Here is a 22,890-nt window from a genome sequence, read left to right as displayed (position 1 = left end):
TTATACAAAAAAAGACAGCCATAAGGAGTCATACATGTATGTGTTGTAATATTAACAACCTCAGAACCTTTATCACGAATAAAAGGATTCAGTCTTCATAATATTATTGTTTGTTAACCCTATTCCTGGAAAAAAAGTTGTAAAATACAAGCAATTTTCAAAATCTCTCGCACTTGCTGTAAATTTTTCTGTTCTGATCACAATAAGCACAGAGTGGCACATGAGACACTCAGGCAGTCAGCAGACACCCATATCATAATCTGGTGGAAATAGAAAAATGCCAAACTATCCAGCTGGCAGCTGAGTGTGTACTTAACTAGTTATGTTATCTTAGCTGATTTCATGTATACCAGTACTTCACCTTTTTACCCCTTTTGTGATGTCATCGCTTGAAATAACCAAAGGAGCAACTTGTAGTTTTTGGTGGAATAATAGCAGTGAAAGGGTCTAGTAATTTGTCAGCGAAATAAGGGAGGTCCATACCCTTTTCATCCTTTGCCTTCTCTTCTGGTCCTGCTGGTACCTCTCATATGTCCCACTTTGTTCTTGTCTTCGTTTATTCTTACACGATGCAAAGTTCTGAGAAGTGGCATCTAATATAAAAAAGCACAATAAGTATCCTTTTAAAAAATATTTAGACTGAACTGGTTTGTATCACATGAGTTTAGAACAATAATCACTATTTGTAGGGGTGTGTAGAAAAGACATTTTCACTTAACAATTTCTTGCATTTGTTGTGTTGTTGTTAACAATCTTTTGATTCAAAGGGTTTAATAAATGGTCGATATGAAATTATGAAGGTTTGCAAATATACAGCAATTTTCGATTGCTAATGAGTGTCGTAAAACTGATTGGCATATAACAAAGTGGTCACTCGCTGTCTGGCCAATCAAAACAGATTTAAACGAATCAGAACTCAGGGCAAACACATGCAACCGGCATCAAGCGTGGGAAAACATTTCCGCTGAACATTCTAGCAATAAGTGCAAAAATTAAGTTACCAAAATATTACTCTAATCACAGTAACATTTTCAATACAGTTAACAAGGAGGTATGAATACTAAAGCTCCCAGGCTGACCCCAGGAGGGGAAATTGAATTTGACGCTATCCATATTACAATTACAAAGATGCTTCATGTCAGTTCAAAACAAAATGGCACCTCTTTTTAACATTACTTTACGAGGTTTGACATTCATTTTCTCAAGAATGCCTGAGAATTTAATCACAGGGGGTCACTTGGATAAGTGAATTTAAGTAAGCTGTTTCAAATAATGTTCAAAATATTACCATGCTATGAGTAGTTCTCTAGTAATTAATTTTTGCACTTACTGCTCAAATGTTGAGGGGAATTCGTCATGACCATGATCTTTTCATTTCTGAATATACAGTCATGTGTTTTTTAAGTTATAGCCCCTAATGTTAGTGTGATGTTGGTCTTCTAATCAAGTCAGGATTATTTTGGTTTTCAATTTTGCTTATGTAACTCCGGTTCACACATATTTTTCTTATGCTTATGTTTATGCTTATGCTTATGCTTATGTCAAAGTGTGAACCAGCCCTAAGTGTTGACAGGATTGATGACCAAAAGGTTTTATCACATTTGGAAAGCTACACTGTAAGCACCTGGGTTTCTAATGCATGCAAAAACATACTTAAGATGCCTTTGAGAGAGGAGAGAGTTGTGTTACACATTAATCAAGTTTACAGTGTAAACAAAGTATGAAAGGCTGCAAGGGCCAGAGCTTGTGGCTTAAAAACATCAAACCGATTCAAGCAAAAATGTTCAAGGTTACAGATTATGTTTCATTTTGCACTGACAAAGTTAGGCAAGTTCTAGAAGCCTTTCATTTTTTTGCTAGATGTGGTGTAAACTTTTTATGCATTGATTAATCCAATCAAAATTTGAGTATCAAATTCAATATTGTTCTGAATTTTCAGCTCTTAACCTGAAATGAGGGGCTAATAGCCACTCTGAACAAACAGAATGAACTGATTAGATAACTTCATGTAGACATGCAAACAAATTCCTCCTTAGGCTAATAACCTAAATGAGTAATAAAACTCAATTTTCAATACTTACAATAAGGAATATGGTTAGTACATCGGAACCTCGATTTAACGAACCTCTATATAACAAGGTCCTCAGTATAACGAACGATTTTCATGGCCCTAGTAATAGCAGACTATACGGAAAAGAACCTTGAAACAACGAAACCCTGTTATAGTAAACATACTAAAAATGCCAATTCCTTGGCACTTCATTATATCAAAGTTCCACTGTAGTTTGACATTACTATAGCAAATTGTCTTGAAATATGTAGTGGTCATCAGTGGAACAGGGTTTACATGTACCTTAATATAATGTATATATAAAATAACAGATGACAAACTGATCAAATGTAGATTTGACTTAACATTTTATTACTATTTGGTTTCGTACTACACAACGTGTGTGCAGTACTCACCAGATAAAATTTGCCAAATGGGAATTTACATCATTACACTGATTTGAAATACACAAGTGACCATTGGAAATGTGATAGCTACAATAAGCGAATGCTTTTACAAAACAAAGGAAAGTTGGAAATTACAAATAAACTCTGTTATTATTGAAATACAAGAGAAGATTTAAAATCTAAAATTTAACATTTTTCAGGAGGAATTTGTTTGCATGTCTACATGAAGTTATCTAACCAGTTCATTCTGTTTGTTCAGAGAGGTTAAATCAGGTTTACAAATAATAAAGTACTTCTCTCAGAGGCGTACATGTAGGTTACATCGATTTGAAGCGGGCTTATATGGGGCAGCCTCCAAGTTACTTTGACAATAAATCAAAGTTCAAAGTCACTTGACAGATTTTAAAGCAAGCTGCCCCATATAACCCCACTTCAAATCGATTTAACCTATGTCTATGGGAGAAGTACCTTGTAAACCTGAGTTAGCCTCTTTGAATAAATGGAATGAACTGATAACTTCATGTAGACACGCAAACAAATTCTTCATGAAAAATGCTGAATTTTAACTTTTAAAGCTTCTGTTGTTATACAATAGTAACAGCATCTATCTATAATTTCCAACTTTTCTTTTCTTTTCTGTAAAAGCATTCAGTTATTGTAGCTATCATATTTCCAGCAGTTGCATGTGTATTTCAAATCAGTGTAATAATGTAAATTCGCATTTGGCAAATTTTATCTGGTGAGTACTGCACACACGTTGTGTAGTACGAAACCAAATAGTAATAAAATGTTAAGTCAAATCTACAGTTGCTCAGTTCGTCATCTGTTGTAATCACGCTCTAGTTTACTACTGAGCACTCTGAAAACAGATATGCAAATCACCTTGTTTCTATATAAAATATATAGAGACTGACTAGTGAAATGCCAAAATCTGCTTGCCAATATAATTTTTCAAAAGCTCTTACAAAAATAAATCTTAAAAAGTCTCCATGCTCCCCTAAATAGTCATAAATACATACATGTATCTTGTAAGCCAGGGTTCTTCCTCACAGGCTTTCCATTTTTTCTTCAAGTAAGGATGCCAGGGATTATACATACATGTAAGGCATTACCAATTTTACTTCATCCTATGATTAAAATACAATACGCATAAAAGGTTAGTTAGTTTATGTGTAAATCCACACTGGAAAACCTCAAATCAAGCTTGCAGTGCTAAGGAAAATATCATAATAAATCAATCAGTAAATTTTACACAGTAGTTTGATTTAATGGTTTAATTCACCATCATTCCCATTGCCGTCCCTTTTGAAATCAAGGTTACATTAACTTCCAGTGTATAGCTTCTGCTTGATAAAGAAACATTTACAACGAGAGGCAATTTCATACATCTTAAGCAAACTTGACAACTGAACTTTACCCTGGAAACTTAAGCTTAACTTACTCCTACGTACAAAACAACCCAGGAAGACAACAATGACTAACGTTTTACCTGTTGTTGTTGTTGACTCGTACCTCCGTGTGTATCGATGTTTTCACCAGCTGTATACCACCAAAAGCTGCTTGAAATCGTGCACAGAGAAGAAGTGAAGGTAAACTGAATTTTGTCCGCCAAAGTAGAGTTTTTAAACAGTGAAAAAGGACCTAGAGATCGATGAAAGCTTTAACATTTCACACCTTTCAAAAAGGACGCCAAAAAATGGCGCGAGAACCGAGAGAACCTGGTGTCTAATGTGGAAAACCGCTGATCGGTGCTTGTTGAAGGTCGGACACTCAGAATGATGTAGGTCGTTTCTCCCATTTCGTTACAAGTCGTTTCGAAACACATTTAAAGTCAATTTCGTTTCAAAAGTAACTTCGAGGAAAAAATCTGATTAAAGTGCTTTCGTCGTCGTAATACGTTTTGTGATTTTTTGTTCAAACGTAATGCAATGTTGATATGATGGCAGGAAGTCGACTGAGGAAGCTATTGGGCCGTTATTTAGTAGTTTCTTTGCCCTGCGGGCTCTGGAGTTAAACTCATCCCACAGAGAAAAGATATTCGTCTGAAGGTCTCAGGACTTTCTCCGCTGAATACACCAAAACTTCTCCGAAACGAGCTTGAATCTTCGTACTAACCAAACTTTGCGCAGCTTTACGTGTCTCTAGTCAGTTTAACTTTGCGGAACTTTACGTATCCCGTAGTGTCCAATTTGTGGTTTCGTGCTGTGCAGTACTTAACCACTTCAGACGAGACGGGTCATACAAAGATAAATCGCTTTTTAGTGATTATCCCGAAAACGTCGGTCAAAACCGAATGAGGGGAATTCGAAGTTACAACAAAGTGTGTAAATTTCTTGACTCAAGCAAAACACATACGCTGCGCCGAAACATGAACCAAAAAAGTACAATTGTTCTGGTCAACGAACGAATACACGGTTGTGCTCCTGCCGTATGCCCATATTCGATAAGAATTTTCCAGGTCCACGTCACGGTTGTACACGCCATGAATACTCTAGAATTCTATAGCTTTGGCGTCAAGATCACGTATTCGATGATAAACGTATACACGCACAGATCGCACATACTTTGAATTCATAGTCTAAATTTTGCTTCCAGGAGAATGCTATGCACCCGAACTGTTACCTTCTTTTATAAAATTCATTTTACAAAGGGTTCGCCATCATACTCTAGGAGTACGACAGATGTGTGGTATACTATAACGAAAATCCACGAACGATTATGAACGAAGCGTATTCGACCATATTCGACACGAATATTCCAGGTGTACGTCACGTTTTGTGTGCGGCTTGAATACCCTAGGATTCTATTGCGTCACAATCACATATTCGAGTCTAGAATACTCTAGAATATTTTGGCTTTCACGCAGTGGTGACGTGTTGTGTGTGTCGTGAATACTCCAGGATTCTATGGCGCCACAATAACGTATTTACGACTCGAATACGCTTATTATCGTCAAAGCGGAGGGAGAGAATTTCATTTTTCTGCCGCTTGCGATGAACGCTTGAATAAACAGCAGCCGAGAAAAGCAAATGGTCTTGCAATTTTCTGAGAGCGAGCTTAGCGCCTCTGAGCAAGGTCTTCATCACGGATCGTGACAAAACTAAGTGAGACGAATTCTCTTGTACGTATACGAAATTTTCCATAAAACGAATTTATATGATTCGTGTTTAGAAATTTTACTAACAACCCGACTGGAAGAAATATTGGCGGGTAAATTTCGTTGAAGGCACTCTTCATGATTACGCATGCGCTGATGCTTTCGGACTTACAGCGGTAACCACAATGATGGAATACCACTAGTCGGTCTAAATAAATAGATTTTGCGACATTCCACCTTCACAAGCATAAGATCGGCTAGAGGCCTCCTAGGAGGGTTCCATGGTTTGCATCAAATACGCGGCAGCGTGAAATGGGTTTGGCGTCCCGGCGCAAGTCCTCCCATGCAACTGATCTTAGGGCATTCCGCTCTCAAGCTTTGCGAAATTGGTGAGTTGCGCCATCACGTAGGTCGGTGAGATGTAAGGTATGTTCCGATGCGGTTTTGTTTTTTTAGCACTTTAGTTAAACAAGGGTTTCACATTCAGTGGCCGGGCTGGTATTCGAAAAGAGCCCTGCTATAGGTAGATTGTAAATACTAGAATATAAAATAGTAGTCGGAAGTGTAAACACCTGTAGGAAATAGAACTATGCATAACGTGAGTCAAAAGAGCTATACTGAAGATTGGTATGAATTTTAAGTCTTATGCCTCCACGCAAGATTCTGAACACAATACACTCGATGGCATTAACAGAATGATGTAAGTTAACTATAGATCTTCGCGCTTTGTTGACTTGAACATCCTGAAACGAACGACGAAACGCACGTCCGAAAATTTTAGTTTTCGCGTAAAGAGAAATAAGCTCCGTGAATTAATTTGGCCGATTAAACTAAAACCGCGTGCCGTTAAGTATCAGAGTCCTGGCTTCCCTTGATACGCCGCACAGGACGTGGCCAGGCCATGATTTTGCCTGACACGCCGCAACGGACATATCAGGATCGGAACATGGCACTCTCCGACACGTCACGTTTCTTGACACGTCACGTTCTGATCTCGGAAACGCCAAGTGTCGAAGAATTTCACGGCCACGTAAATTCCACGTAATTACTCATTTCACGCAGCTTATTGATATCTTTGCGCAATGCATAAAGGAGCGTACAGATACGTTATGGATATCTTTACGTCATGCATAAAGAAGCGTTAAGCTGCGTTGTTGATATATTCGCAGAATGCTTAAGATCCGTTAATGATACCTGTACGAAATCCGCAAAGTAGCGAAAAGACGCGCTAATAATATCTGCTTTTAGAGCTGTTTATCTGACTCGAGGCTTCCTTTACAAGTAAGTTCTTCCGTAAGAAGCACTCATTACCACAGGGTATATTTTTCAAGTCAGCTCTGTTTTCAGCAACCGGAGCCTTCATTTCCTTCATTTATGATGCAAAAGAACAATCAAGTTGAATTTACTTTGCCAACTCGTATAATGTTCCCTTACACTAGGTATAAGGAAATCTCCACAAGACAGTATACATTAGTATAAGGATACAGACGTATACTGATCATTATACAGACCTTATACATATGCTTCAGTATACATCATTATACCTCTCCGTACACATTATGTATACGGGTTCATTATACCTCCTTATACATGCCATTTCATGCAGTGTTTGTCACTAAGACGTTTCTGATATATGCGGGAAAATTGCTGATGAAAGTCAATTTTACCTTGTGTTAACCGTCGGCATTTAGAACCCAAAAGCCTCCGACAAACACTGCATTTATCCGCTCGGGAAAACTACGGTAAAGGTGGCGGAAAACGAGGTGTTCAACAGAACTTTTCCTATGCGGGATAATTGCTAGTCAACGTCAAGTTTTCCCGGTATTAACCGTCAACATGTAGACCGGAAAACCTTCCGACAAATACTGAATTTACCTCCTCGGGAAAGCTACGGAAAACGCGTAGGAAAACGAGGTGTTCAATACAAGTTTTCTAATGCGGGAAAATTGTTAGTGAACGTGTAGTTTTCTTGGTGTTAACCGTCAACATATACATCCGAAAAACCTCCGACAAACACTCCATTTACTTGCTCGGGAAAATTACGGTGAAGACGTATGAAAACGAGGTGTTCAATAGAAGTTTTCTAACGCGGGAAAATTGCTAAAGAACGTGTAGTTTTCCTGGTGTTAACCGTCAGCATTTAGACTTGGAAAACCTCCTGCAAACACCGCATTTATCCGCTCGGGAAAACTACGGTGAAGGCGTATGAAAACGAGGTGTTCAATAGAAGTTTTCTAATGCGGGAAAATTGCTAATGAACGTGTAGTTTTTCTAGTGTTAACCGTCAGCATTTAAACTTGGAAAATCTCCTGCAAACACTGCATTAATCCGCTCGGGAAAACGAGAGAAAACGCATTGGAAAACCAGGTGTTCACCGGCGTTTTTCAAGAGCATGAAAACAGTGAATTAGCTTCATGTTTTCCTGGCGTTCACACAAGGAAAACGCCGAATTAACAGAACGTTTTCCGATATCAGAAAACGGACGGCTAATCCAGGATTTATCTGGTATTCACCGTTTGGTAAAATTAACGGTGAACGAGGCTTTTCTTGCCGTGTTGAATTAAATGAGGTCATGTTGTGCTGTTTATAAATAATCGTTTTAATCAAGAGAACATTCTCTTGTTTTGATATATCACAAAAATGTAATACATTTATGTGCAAGTCCTTAAAACTTCTAGTCTCGGGAGCAGGCAATTAATGCGTTCAGAGGGCTCGATTAGTCCCTGAATTGTAAGACGTGACTGGAATTACGAAACACCTATTAAACACCTATTAAAGTACATATTCTTAAATTTACATCAAATGCCTTTTGGCTCAAGCCATCGGGACTGTTCGAGAAACTGAGAATTCGAGAAATCGGGATTCTACAGTATATAAGTACATTTTTTTCTAGGCTACTTCACTAGACAACGAAACTGAATGTAAAGCAAGAGACCTTGATCTATTTTTGTGTTTAAGATAACACTGGTTCACTCACTCAGCAGGATTGCTCAATGCAAATACAAGCAAAGTGAAATATAAACTTTCAAGATGAAAGAAGAGTTACTCGAGTTTCACGCAAAACGCATAATGATAATGATGATGACGATGACGATGATAATGATGGTGGTGGTCTCCCTTAACTCTAGGTGTTAACCAGTCTACTTGCTTGCTCCATGCGAGTCACGGTAATCGTGTCGAAAGATTGCTTTGAAACGGGAACACGGGATAATTTATTTTTCATTTTAAGAGGAGCGTTCCTTCCGCAGGAGATTTCACCTTTCATGATCAGTTCCAGTTTGCACCATTTCCAGGTACTTAACCTGCTTTTTTGTTGCTGTTATTTTTTTCCACATTTCCCCCCCCCCCCCCCCCCCCCCATCATTTTCAATGGTCTCACCTGCTACCAGGGAGACAGGAGATTAAGGTGGACTGCCGTCCATGTTCCTGATCTGGTGGCTAGCGAGTTTTTACTCCTCGCCGCTCGCAGGGTAAAATGTGTATGGCTAAGATTTCAATGTAATTAATTTCAACATACGATTATAAAGGTTTATCATATACTCACGGAACATAAATATATTTACATTTGGCAGAAATTTGAAATCGCCTGCAGGGCACAAATCTAAATACATATGCTGTGTAAGAGAAGGCTAGTACAAAATAGGAAAGCTTATCAGAAAACTCACCGTAATTTGGCTATTTCTCCGAGATAAAAAAAACGCCAATTTCTTGGAATACAGCAGAACGGATGTTTTGTTTTCCCATTAAGGCAATTGACCTTTAAATACCACACTACTGAATTACAATTGCAACGAAAATGGGCAATGAAAACATCACGTAGTGAAGCATGCAATCTTTTTTCTGATCTTTAAGAAGCAGTTTAATTTAAATCTTTTAGTAAAAAGAGACTTCTTGTCCAATTTAAAACTTCATCAAGTTCATCAAGTTTTAACTCTTCGTTTTCGCCAATGCACCTTTCCAGTGTACAGTGATGTGGCAGAAGGTGGACCGAAACGCCGTTTCTTTAAGATTTTAGTTTTGGTAATAAGACCGTACATGCATAATTTCAGCTGAGACAGATAGCGACCCTATGCGTGGGAACTGTCAGCGATAAGGTTTACGGACATGCAGCAGACAGCGCTCCTGGGATCGAACACTGAAGAGAGCCACTCTAAATCGTGAAAACCAACGTCACTATTAAGTGTATCAGGGTCTATCATGGGAAATTTGTCTTTAACAATTCCTGTCTGGAAGACAGAACTTGGTTTTACAGTACAACAGTTGTCGGTCCAGTGATATCAAAATATCTTAAGGAAAGTACTTTCTTATCTCGGTGTCATTTCGACAAGTACCTCACTGTTTTAAAAGTCGCTGGTCGTGGGAATCCTCAGCCACGCGTGTAATACTGATAATCTTGAACGGAAGAATATGATGGCTGGAGATAGCGATTTCTACTTAAATATTCTCCATATTTTCGAGTATTCTTTGTTCACGGACAAAGATAGCAGACAACAATAAAAGCCACACGTTGAATAGAGCTGTACGGATCTTTATAGATTGCGGGAAAACTTCCGTTAAACAGAAAACTGACAACTCATAACAACTGTATTTACAAAGCTTGACATAGTTCAAACATTCAGTCGAATTTTAAAGTGATCGGATAATTAACAAAAATATGTATATGAACTTTAGTTCTGGCTATGTTTCAAAACTACTGTTGACTTTCAAAGTGGGTTTTAAAATGAGCACGAACAAACGCACTTATATTATCACGACTGGAAAGCACCGCGATAACCTTATGACAGAAGCTAGGGTTACATATAATCCTGGTAATCTTTTCTAACTAACCGGGAGATATACAGCTATAACTGTAAACTATTACGACAATTGATTTCATTGCCACATCGTTCTTTCGTTGTTCGCGTGTTCAGACACAACGAGATCCCATCTCTGTGACTGGTAGTGGTCTTGATATCTTTCGACGAACATTGTTCCCAATTCTTGCAAATTAAAGAAACGTGTTTGGAGACCAGCTGGTTAGACAGACCTTCCATGTGGTTTCTTTTTCTTTGTTTTTTGGTCACGCCTAGTCTTGTCTTTTCAAATATAGCGATGGATGCACAAAAGAGCTTTTGACAGTAAATTAGCCTTTTAAAAACACATTTTTTTCGGGCACGTCGGTGGCACACTCAAAGGACTCCAGGTTCTTCTAGGCGGGGAAGGGGGGCGGAATCAGTGGGTGTTATGTGATGATGACCTCCCCTTTCTCTCTTTTTCCTGGGTACCTGCCCGCGGCAAAAGAGTAAAAACAAAAACAAAAAAAACCAAACAAAAGAAAAAACGTTAACGCGCTGATAATGTCATAGCTAAGCAAGGACGATTCAAGAGACCCTGAGCCCCCCCCCCGGGGGGGACTTGCATAAGAAAGGGGTGGGGATGCTCGTCGTCTCACTTAGGGTGTTCTGGGCAAAACGCCATCACATGTAGACCATATGTAGCCGTGAAGGTCTCGTTTAGGGTTTCACGCAAAGAAATATAAAAATATTTATTTACTATGTTTTAAATATGGTCTCTTTTAGGGGTCAAAAAATCCTGGGCCAGGCCATGATTGGTCCCCTTTAAGGGATTAATTCAAAATTTCCGACGAACATCCCCACCCTTTCATATGCAAAGTCCCCCACCCCCACCCACGGACGCTGAGACAAATATTACAAAATTAACATGGACAAGTTTTTCAAGATGTGTTTCCTTTCTGTGCAGGAAAGGCACGTTTTACAGCGCACACGGGCTACATGTGTTATTACTATCTTGAAGGTCACCTCTTCATGTTCTAAAAATATGTTAATCCTTGTGTGAAATATACACAATGCAGTACCTGCAGGCAGTTCTGACGGTAACTGACAGGTCTTGTCTTGTTGCCTCTGAAGTATAGCTCAATACGTCATTTATTTCGCGGAACGCTCACATAACACGCTGTTCTTTTAGCTTCGATGCTCTCTCTAGCGCTATTCGTAAAGAATACTCACAATCTAGCGTGACGAATGAAGCGAGCAGTTTAATTTAAGCCGCTGTGCTCTCCAAAATGTCATCATTCAAGAAATTTTTATCATTAGCACCGAATTAGCATGACAATGACGTCACGGGTCAATAGACCACACCGCTGTTGCGTTATATTTCAGGAGACAGGAAAAACGTAAACATTGCTTCGGTAGTGCAACGTCGCTTTGCTGATAGGAGACACGTGCATGTGGCGAGCTGTTCGAAGGACCGATTCTGGTGAATGGCCAGAGGACACACTCAAAGGCGACTTGAGCTGAGACAATGCGTGAAAATGTTACTGTCGAAATCACCGACTCACACTCTAGCACTTCGGAGTCTAGATGGCACGACTTCTGGAGTTGGAAGACGCCGCACCAGCTTTGCGTTATTTGCCTTGTGCCCTTCGTTTTGATTTTCATTGGTTGTGTGCTCTTGGGACTGTACTGGTCGGGAAAATTTCCACAATCTTCCAACCAAGTTGTGCTCACCTGTGGCATGGTGTCGTTCTTCAGCGGCTTCCTCGTGTGTGTTATAGCCAATTTCTGCGACGCCTGCGGTGTAACATGTTCCAGACACGACGATTTACCTAACAACGACGATCAAAATAACACCATGTTTCTCGACTTGAGTGAATTAGGACCGAATCCAAACGATCTGGAATACAACGAAGATAAATTGGATAGCCAGACTATGTATACGGAGGAGGATTGGCCGGATGAGAATCACACAAACGTAAGGGAATAACGCACGCCATTAACGTCGTAGTTTACAACCTTTTGTATTATACCAGTTGCTTGGATGGCATTTTACATTTGATCACACAAGAAGCCGCTTGAAACACAAAGTTTTAAGGTGGCTGTAGTATCTATTCTTGTACATATGTTACCAGAGGAAAAAGGATTTACTTGAACTTAGTTCCGTTCTGTTGTTTGCCATTCATGAAGTTTGATATTTGCTCCTGTGTTTTTTGCTGTTAGTCATTTCCTCTAGACAGAAGATTGCGCAATAAGCAGTGCTGCTCTTGTTATCCCTATAAAATTAATAACTATCGAACGTGCAGTTTATATATCATTTGATATCAATGAAAACAAAAATTCCCGATCAGAAACTTGAGAAAGGTATCAAGAAAAACTGTTACAAATAGGAACGGGAAAAATTGCCGTGTATAAAAGCGTTTATGATATTTTAGTAGCGCACTTGCAAATTGTATTTAAGTCCACAAATGTGAATAAATTAGATTCAGTTTAGGAAGCTTGTCACATCCAATCAATTTTAAAATCTTTTTAAATGGATATAAGCTTTAACAGGATACTGCAGCAATTGGAAATGTCATGATGGCATGGGTTTAACTGATTATAATTAACCAGTCAGTTTTTTTTTCCTCTTTTCTCGCTTTGAAAGACCGGCAAGGTTAATTCTCTTGTTTAGGTTTCTAGTAAGCCCTGGTAAATTCAGATGGTAACAAAGTAAGCCCACAATTGAGTTCCAAGGAGCGATAACCACTTTTGTGTCGCTAAATTGTGAAATTTAACGTCTTTCTCTCAATTTTCTTCTGATCACGTTTTAGACAGAGAAGGACACGTGCGGTTGGCATGGTTAATTTCTAGAGACCGTAAAAACATTTAAGACCTCACTGGCTTCGAATTATTTCATTGTGTATATGCTGATTGTTGATAAATGAAAGGATGCTGTTCAGAGTAATAAAAGGCATCGAATCGAGTGCTTTTATCATGGCTACTTTACATATTCTTGCCTGAATTTCAACGGGTATGACTTGATCACGCACCGGCTACCGAACTGCTTTAATGTTGCTCTGACGATGAGGTGAAGCTCGACACGTCAGCCTCACAAAAAAGAGAACATTTAATGAACATTTCAAACTCAAACTCAAAGCTCCTGCAAACTCAAACACGTTTACAGGGAGCCTTCGCGTTAAAGTAGAATAAATAAAAGTTGGGGCTAGCTGGTCACGCAATTTTTAAGCACTGAATAACTAGTTATTACTACAATAGGGAGATGGCTTAAAACTGTAGAAGGACTTAAAAGAAACACAGATGGAGAAGCCAAACAGAGGCATGGATGGGAGAAATTAGAGGAGATTAAAACGGATTGCATTCAGACAAGAGAAAGTGACTCAGGTAAACTTGAAAAACAGCGACCTCGGCGAGATTTTTCAGGTTTATCTCAATTTGCGTTATTCATAACGGTCGAAAATCATCTTCATTTGTCATGTGGCTGTCATTATGCCAAAAAAATGATGTTGCTTTGTCAATTTGCACTCTGGGGCTGTCATTTTGCCTAAACGATTGTTGCGCCTGTCAATGTGAGGTTTATAGCTCGTCAGAACTGCACGTTAACAGAATTTACTAGTCATGACCTAACGCCTTTACGAATCTGCCATAACCGACCAGTCGATATATTAAAATTCAGCCAACACACAATAGACCTCATGCACGAGGCTCTGGGAAATAAAGCCCACAAACACTGTAGTTACTCCCCAGAGCCTCGTACTGAGGTCTACTGTTTTAGGCCGAATTTTAATATCTCGAAATTGGTCTATTGTTTTCGTTTCCTTTACGTTTGTTTAACTTGCTAATACAAGGACTTTTTCATGATACTTTAAAACGAGTGACCTTGAAAAAATTCAAGTTTTAAATCTACTGCGCGTGCACTTCCACTAGTTTCGAAAGTTGTTAGCGCCGTCCGAAGCTTCGGGATCGATAATCATTCGTGGTAATCGGTGATAAGCCAATAGAGACTCGCAAGTTTCGGGTTTCGGTAAACTTGCTCGAGCCACCAATTACATGAATTACAGATTTGGCAAGTAATACATTATTGCAACGAACCTCGTTCTTTTCCCGTCCCGCCCCTAAGCAAGGGAAAAGACCATGGGATCTAGGTTGTTATTGCAACGAACGACCACGAGTATACGCCTCGAATGTATCATGTCATTTGCCGTCAGAAATCGGTTTTCAGTGCTATATATTTTGTAAAAAATGCGAAGTCTTCTGTCGAGTCCTCTATCATATTTCACAGATCGCATTCTTTAAGGTTCTTTTCGCATGATTCAATTTATACTTGTACGACTCGTGAATCGGAAATTGTACTTTCACAATAGTCCTATACTTTGCGAAGTTGTAGTAGTTGATCCTAATTTTGTAATTTGAAACCTTTTTTTATAATTTCGTGCAAATCATGCAATGAATAGAAATAATAAACACAAAATCATGGACTCGGTTCACCCCATTTTAGCTTGACAATTTGTCTCTTCATCAGCCTTCTAGCGTTTTTCTTTTTTCCTTGTATCGGCTAGTGCGCAGAACGGACAGCGAAGTAGATAAAAGACAACCGCGACATTTTTTTTTTCTCCAAGCAGTTACAAAAAGAAAATTACGAATTACGAAATTATTCTGCGAAGCATAATAGTCTATTTTCAGTGTTGTCGCTATGAATTATTCCCAATTTTTCGAGAATAGCCTGAGTAACCCTATTCCTCAGTTTGCGTATCAAATGAATGATCCGCGATATTGCTTTTATCAGCACTGCGCCTGACGTGACTTATTGATCATGCAGTGTCTGGCACAAAGTTTTATCGCAATCGAGTCCTAAGGAACGCAATATAATAAACGGGATTTGAGGTAAAATTATATAAATTTAAGGCGAAATGCGTCCTTCATATGGAAATCAAGAATAATAAATCACTGGCACGGAAAAATGAAAACAAAAATATTTAGAAATAGGGGAAAGATACTTGGACAATCGTCTATGAAAAATGAGTAGTCCTTGGACAAATGACCTCGCTTCCTCTCTCTGGAATATAAAGCCAGTCTCTCTGATTGTTTTAGATACTTTTTGTACCGGATTCGAATTCCAAAGAACATAATTTATTGCCATTTATGTCTCTGTTTTGTCCTCCTGTTTTCTAACGAAAGGGACAGTAATCAAAGATGGCCTAAAAATAGCAACCGAAACTGTATATTTTTGGTCACTTCAAGTGTCGGCGATACAAAACGCCTACATATGCATAGCACGCGACTAAAATGAACTAAGAGTGACTAGAACGCCGCCGACCTCATGACAGGTCGGATTCCATTTTACACCCTAATGCAAGTCTGCCTCGCGGCCTCTTGCCACGTTTTCCTCGCTTGTATCCTCGTTGATCCTGGTTCAGCTAATATCGAGGCTGAAATTTGCGAATTTTTTGATTATTTTAAGAATAAAACCGAAGCTGAGATTTTGAAAAGAATATAATTTTGCGTGTTAATAAATTGTAATTACGATACAATTATAATTAGTTTTAACTAAACCGTGTAAAATTCTTCCTCTCTCTACACGGCAAAACTAGCCAAAAAAAACAACAACAACAACAAAAACGCACTAGCCGTATGTTCGATGATAATAACATTTCTGCAAGCAGTTATGTGTCATAACAGGCGTTATTGCATGCAGTCTGGATTCTAAAATTACTTCAACACCATCGAAGTCAAGAAAACGGAAATGCCATACGCTACATCCTAAGAATTTTCCCACGAATATTTTCAGCCTAAAATTGGCAGAAAAATACGAATATTTAGCCTGGGCCTGAAAAAGAAGAAAACAATATTCCTACATACATAAAAAAAGAGTGTATAATCTTTTATATCATATGTTGTACAAGTCAGACAATTATGTAAATTATGCAGTAAGGTTAATGTTCAGCCCAATGAGACACTGTGAAAATATATTGCAGTAAAGATGAATATTATATATATTTTGCATTTCAAACTAAGGTCTGCGAGACGGTTTTTTTTTTTCGCTGGTAATGGCAACCTTAAACCGCCGACCCCTAACCGCATTATATTTAAGTACTGAATAAGGTTTAGTCTCTTAAAATCAAGCATGTCTGATGCCGGCAAAGTATTGACTGCTGTAGAACTCACTGATCAAATTCACGAAAGTTTCAGCTATAACGATGCAAATGCTAAAATCGTGAGGCCTTGCCATGTTTCGAATATGCTATCAATTGATCCAAGGAACAGCAGCGGGGAAATGCTTTCTAAGACTTGTTCAGTGTAAAGTTTGTTTTTTTTCCCACAGCATGGCCCGGAAGAGAGGATGGAATGGGTAACCAGTGAGTTGTGACGAGAAGGTTCAATTTTTTTTTCAATTTCAATCAGTAATTTCAATATTTTAGGGGAGCTTGTGACGAATTTTGTCTTGTGCAGTTTTCTCTGCGGTGACCGATTTGTTCTATTAGATTATTTTGAGATAAATTTATTTTCACCTGGCCTGATTTGTAGTGCAGTAAACATGGCTCTGTTACCTCCATGGTCTCGTGTGCTTGTGAACTGAATGTAAATGATCTCACGCTGAGTGGGCACACTGAGAGGAAATTTCCATTTTGGGCTATTTTTAGTAACAAAATTGCGGGAAATTTCAAATTTCAAAGCCTCATATGTTTTGAGTGGATAGACATATTTGAAATCTTTTTTTTTTTTTTTTTTTTTTTTTTCATTTTCGAGACTCTCTTCAAAACCTCTTTCAAATAGTAACATTAGACATCCCATATTACTAAAGCCAAAATTTTCCCCCAAATTTCGTAACGTCATTTTCCGCCAAAAATTCCAAAATCTTTAAAACTAAAAGCATAAGGTTTTGGAGAATGACGAGTTGTACAACAGTGTAAAGTTTCAGAAATTATTCTCACAGTGCACCTTTTGGCTTCCCATTCCCCACCGTGTCTTACTAGTTTAGTATTAAAGCAAAATAAAATGAAAACAAACCGATAATGAAACCTGAGTTACTCCAACTGTTTTGAATTTCATTAGAAAAATTTTGAAGCAAAAATACTTTTGATCATCGGTTCTCAAGAATCTGTTATTTATCTTTTATCGCTAACTTGTTAAAGGGCTTGCAGGATGGCATCCATCCATTCTTAGCCTGTTAATAACTGCGGGAGTCAGGAACGCTGACTTTTGTACTCGTTCCAGTTCCCCTAAAGTTTTGTTCTTTCTCTTGGGTCACGCAAATTATTATTACTATTTACCGGCTACTGCAAAGTATATCTTGCGATTGCATGTATTTTCCAAGGATGTCTAAAATTATATTTAATATCATGTTGTTATCCATAGCTTGTGATGAAACGTTGTCATTAGGCCTTTTTGACTCAAAGACTGGAGAAAGAATTGATCCAAGAACGAAAAAGCTTTTGCGAACTCCAACTGAATATACAGCAAGCAATGAAAGCAATTCCATGCACTTAAAGATTTTGATCAAAAATCAGGGGCTTGGCACTGCTCGCTACACACTGTCACGTACATTCGCTTTGACTAAGCTGTCGCTGAAGGAGTCGCTGTTATTAATTTGTTTATTTAGTCAAAAGTCCAGATTTGAATACTGTGCATGTTTTACAACATCAGACCTTTATCGACCAATTGATTTGAACATGGCCGAACCTGTTAAAATCACGCTTGAATGCTTTATTTGAAAACTCGGCAACATGAATACCTTTTTGTTGTCAATCTAATCTAAAATCTCGAAAAAATGAGAAGCGTGGTTAAGTAGAAATTCCGTTAAAACAAATATAAGTTCGTACTGATTTTCATGCGTAACATCACAATCGATTCACGCCCACTCAAATCTAAACTTATCACTCATCAAATGGTCCTTAATGAACAATCCAACACGTGTTAACGTTTTAACTCTCACACCGGGCAATTGAAGAACAATTTTTTTTATTTCCGAAGCATCAATCCGGGTAAGTATTAGCCAGGTTTTTTTTTTACCTGTGAGCACACATGATTTTCTATGGCTTTCAGGTCGTGGCCAGGAAAACCAAGATAAATGAGAAAAAATGGCCTTAACCATTTTTCACATTTTACACTCTCGTTTGTTTGCGTGTGTATGGCTTCACTTCACCACAATCTGAGTGTCTGCAACAGACAGTCTGGATCATATGGCTTCTAGCGGTAAGTACTCCGACGGACAAAAGAACTATTGTACTAATTATAACACGGTTCCGAGGTATTTTTTATCAATATGTGGCGTCCCTAGTCCAAAGTGGTCAAGAGGCTTTAAAAATGGATTCAGTTTAATTTTTTTCCTAACGGAGAACTTAACACGCTCTCGATAAGCAGGACATAACGAAGAAATGTGAAGGGACGAAAACTGAGAATATCGGCAACACCTTAACAAATTAAACTTTTAAGTTTAATTACTTTTAAAAAAGTAAGATTACTTTTTAAAACATCAGTGGAAAACTGAACGACAAAAGTGGTTTCAAAAAACAAATGAACAGAGAGAAAACGAGACAAAAACAAACAGAACAACAATATTGAAAACGGATGAGGTGATGTTATCTAACAAAGACAAGGAAATCAAACAACATACAACCTTGAAAAACAAGCGCGAAAAAGTTAGAAGTATAGCATTTATAAAAATGTTTTAGAGAAAGACCCATTCTCGAAAGAATATTTTCTAAGTGTTCTTTCTTTCGTGACAATATAATTTTTTTGTTCTTATCTTAATATCAGTTACAGTGTATTTCAAACTCCATTATGCACACTTTAAAAACGGAAATGACAATAATGCTATGCTTGTAGTGGCCCGCAGGAAACCATTTATATTCTAGACACGCAAACTAACCGAAGAAAACCTTTTTCAACCGCACCTAATATAATGTTTGTCAATATTGTTGATCAAACTTCTTAAAAGCTTGGAATTTCTTTGTTCAAGAAACTGGATCCTTCGTGTTTTGTGGAGATGTAAGTCGACTGTAAGTCGTTTCGTGAGAGGTACACTAGTTTTGATGAAAATAATCCATTCAAAAGAACCGCAATAAATTTAATAGTTGTCGATATTGAAAACTATTGGTCAAGAAACAAAAAGAATTTCATCACCGTGAAGAGGGCAGTCAAGCTTGAGCTTGCTTTTTGATGCAATATCTTTTCCAAAGCTGACTTAATTAAGCTTGTTTTTAAAAAACAGGTCTGAAAACTGTAAGACATTTTCAGAAGCTAAACAGTCCGATTAAGAAGTGTAAACAAAAATCGTGGGACACTTAAAGTCGATAAACGGTACGATAGCTCGTGATCACGATTTTTCAGTGGAGAGACTTGAAAAATCTCGGGGCAGACTGCAATATAAATCAGTTTCAACGGCTTGACACGTCACCGGACGCGGTGTGGAACGCTTCCCGCAAGAATGATGTTTTGTGGACTAGTTTTACTGCATCAATATAGAACCAATTATGCGCCGTTGTTCGTCCGATTTAGAAACAGTTTAGCGACATTGTCTAAGCCTTTATGATCGCGAAACTTCATTGAGGACAAAAAATTGCCGTTTCCTTGTTTCGTTGGAGTTAAAAACGTTTGAGATCCGACTGGGAATCTAAAGAAAGCCATGAGCAGTGAGCATTCTACTCGTACTGCCCGTCCAGATGGACCGCCAAGTCCGCAGGCAAGGCTTGAACTTCCGAATAGAAGAAATTCTGCTCATGAAGCATCGTTACGGAGGAGAAAGATTTTCTGGCTCTCAATTCTATGCTGGCTAATGGTGTTATGCTTAACAGCCATCATTATAATAGCTGTTGTACACTTTCAAAGTTCTAACAACGAAATCGATCAGATAAGTGCCGGAGCGTTGATTGGATTTGGTGTGTTACTCATCTTCGTTGTTGTCTGGTTAATAATAATTTACCTCAGGTTCAATCGTTCCAGAGCGAGAGGAGACACACAGCAGTACAGACGGAGTAGAGAGGAATTTGTAGCTTTCGCGTCGTCGGAAATCTTTAATGGCAGAGGTGTTAGTTCAACAATCTCCACTGTTAATTCTACATCAAACTCTCGGTCAACCGAAGGTTCAGCCGAAAGAGACACGCAGCGATTTATCCATCGCCAACGATTTCACGACGACGAACGAAGACGTGTCGACCGCATCACAGAAGCGCCATTGCCATCGATTCCAAGCTCGTCGAGAATAATACGGGAACAGCATGAACGCGGCCCTGGTCTCGGGAGACCACAACTGCCACCGCATGTTCCCGAACGTCGTCGAACTGAACACGAACCTCCACGAGTTTTTGTGGACAATTCCAGTCGTGCTGCTCGACGACACTCTGTTCCACTACCTCCACCTTATCAACCTCCAATGAGTCCGCCATATAGGATATCCGAAAGTTTGCCAACGGGTACCCCACCACCTGCATACGACAGAGTGTGTGGTAGAAATCGCCGTCTCGAATCCACAACTTCCGAAGACAGTTGTCTAAATCCCCCTGCCTATCAATCTCGCCCACCTTCACCTTCACCTTCACCCGGTACCCCCGCTGCAGTTCCTCAGGATAGAACCCCGCACCTAAACGTGCCTTCGCATCGGTCAGGTGTAGGCCAACCGGGTTCCGGCCTCCCTCCCCAAGGAAGAGTTAGACGCTATGAGTTGTCCCCAAGCCAAATACAACAGCCTTCGCCTTTGTCTGTGTCTGGGGTGGTCCTAAGGGAACACATCACTCATCGTAACCTGCCAAGATCAAGACCAAGCTCAGCTACATATACTGGAGTCCAAACTCCAGTTCTTACTGCAACAGCAACCCGGTACACCCCGCCTTACTACAGATCGACTCCGGCACTTCGCTACCACACATCGTCGCACCTGCCGAGTTCAACAACACACTCTGCCTTTGTGCTTGCCCGAAATGATCCAGAAACCTCTGTACGCCCCGTTTCACCTACGTATTTGACCAGTCGATCATCTTTCTCCAGGCCTGTCTTAACTCTGGCTGGGCCGGGAAACTCGACTCGTCTCTCCCTCTCCTCTCTACATGTACCGAACCGTCCGCCGTCTCCTATTCAAGAAATTAGTGAAGATAATCACGAAGAAAGCAGCAGCAATAGAAAGGAGACACCGACAACTGCTCAGGATGATGCTCGCAGGCCAGGCGTGGTCCTGGTTTACTTGTCACAATCGCCGGATGAGGAAATAATTGTGTAAATGATTATTATGTAAATGAATCTTTATTGGCAAGCCTCCACCGTTTAAAAAGCTGAATTGATAAAATGGAAAGTAATAAATTGACTGGCAAACCAGCTTCCTCCAACTTCTCGCGGCCATCACATTGTTCGATTTTAAAGAAATCAATCAAATCTTTAATGAATTAATTAAGCAAAGGAGAAGACTTAGAGGGGCATAACTTTGAACAGCAAATTTAATTGAATTTTAGCTCAAATTAATAAGACTTTATTGGCCTGTCTGCTTGTGGAGAACTCATAGGAGCTACAATTCAGTCCTTATTAATGCTATTGTCAGACGAAAAATTCAGATATTGTGAATACAGACCAAAGCTATTTTTATTTAATAGTTTTCTTGCGCTAATAATGTTAGATTGTATTTTCGTTGTGGATCAAGAAATCTTGCTGCAACATTCCTGAGTCAGTAGGACTCTTTAAATTGCGTCCAACGCCAGACATGATTGGTAAATTTTTTTAATTTTTCATATTTATATGGGTTGCTCCCGTAAGTATAACAATTATACAGTCATTGACAAGAACCCTATTAATTTAAAGATAAAATATTTGTAGTAAAAATTATAGCAGATGAACTAAACAAAAAGAAAAAAAGACAAATCAAATAACAAAATGCCTGTATAGATAAGGTTAGTAGTGAACCAGATTTAAATGTAGTGTGGTTTGATTAATTTTAACCAGATACTGTACATAGTTCTAGGCTGGAATAAAATATATTTTGATATTCAAAGTTCCTATACGTTATAATTAAGTGTTACATGCAAATATTAGTAGTAACAATCTTTTATTAGGAAGCTCCATCACTAAAAGTGGTTTACATAGAGGTCCTAATACTAGATATATACTATATAATGATACAATTAAAATCTAAGGAAGGAAAAATTAAGGAATCAGTAAAGCGCAAAAAGTGTTTAAAACGAAATCCTACAGAAAATCGAGTAATTTCAGTTTTTAGTAGACAAAACCCTTGTATCAGAATAATTGTAGGCATTTTACAGTCCTTTTTACCTTTTCTTAAAGTTTAGGATATAAATAGTTGCCTGATATATAACACCGGACAAACAATTGGAAAGGGAACTCGAGAAAATAAATTTCAAAGTTCAGAGAAATTGCGCACAAACACAAGTAAAATTCCATCATCAGTTTCATTTCACCAGTACTTTCATGTGTTTCACATAAACTTCAAAATTTGTTTTCGACTTTTAGTGTTGTTAGAGATGATTGTTTTTGAGGAGATATTTAAAACAGTCGCACAGAAGTTTGCGAAACGATGTAAATAATCTCAGTACAAAGTTTTTGTCCCTTTGTTACTCGAACTTC

General features: G+C 38.6%; 3 protein-coding genes across 3 annotated transcripts in view; all 3 read left to right on the top strand.

Moving 5' to 3' along the window:
- Nucleotides 1–22,890, top strand: part of LOC145465016 (uncharacterized) — a 286,590-nt gene that overhangs the window by 102,359 nt on the left and 161,341 nt on the right. The window lies entirely within an intron of this gene.
- Nucleotides 1–22,890, top strand: part of LOC145465339 (uncharacterized) — a 191,500-nt gene that overhangs the window by 83,793 nt on the left and 84,817 nt on the right. The gene's annotated exons all lie outside the window — the stretch shown is intronic.
- Nucleotides 18,975–22,270, top strand: LOC145465334 (uncharacterized). Its single transcript, XM_081449111.1, has one exon. It carries the CDS (start codon nt 19,952–19,954, stop codon nt 21,536–21,538), a length of 1,587 nt encoding a protein of 528 aa, XP_081305237.1. The 5' UTR covers nt 18,975–19,951; the 3' UTR covers nt 21,539–22,270.

Source organism: Orbicella franksi, chromosome 13 (genome assembly GCF_964199315.1).
Source record: "Orbicella franksi chromosome 13, jaOrbFran1.1, whole genome shotgun sequence".
NCBI classification, from domain to species: domain Eukaryota; kingdom Metazoa; phylum Cnidaria; class Anthozoa; order Scleractinia; family Merulinidae; genus Orbicella; species Orbicella franksi.
This window is presented reverse-complemented; position numbering and strand designations above follow the sequence as displayed.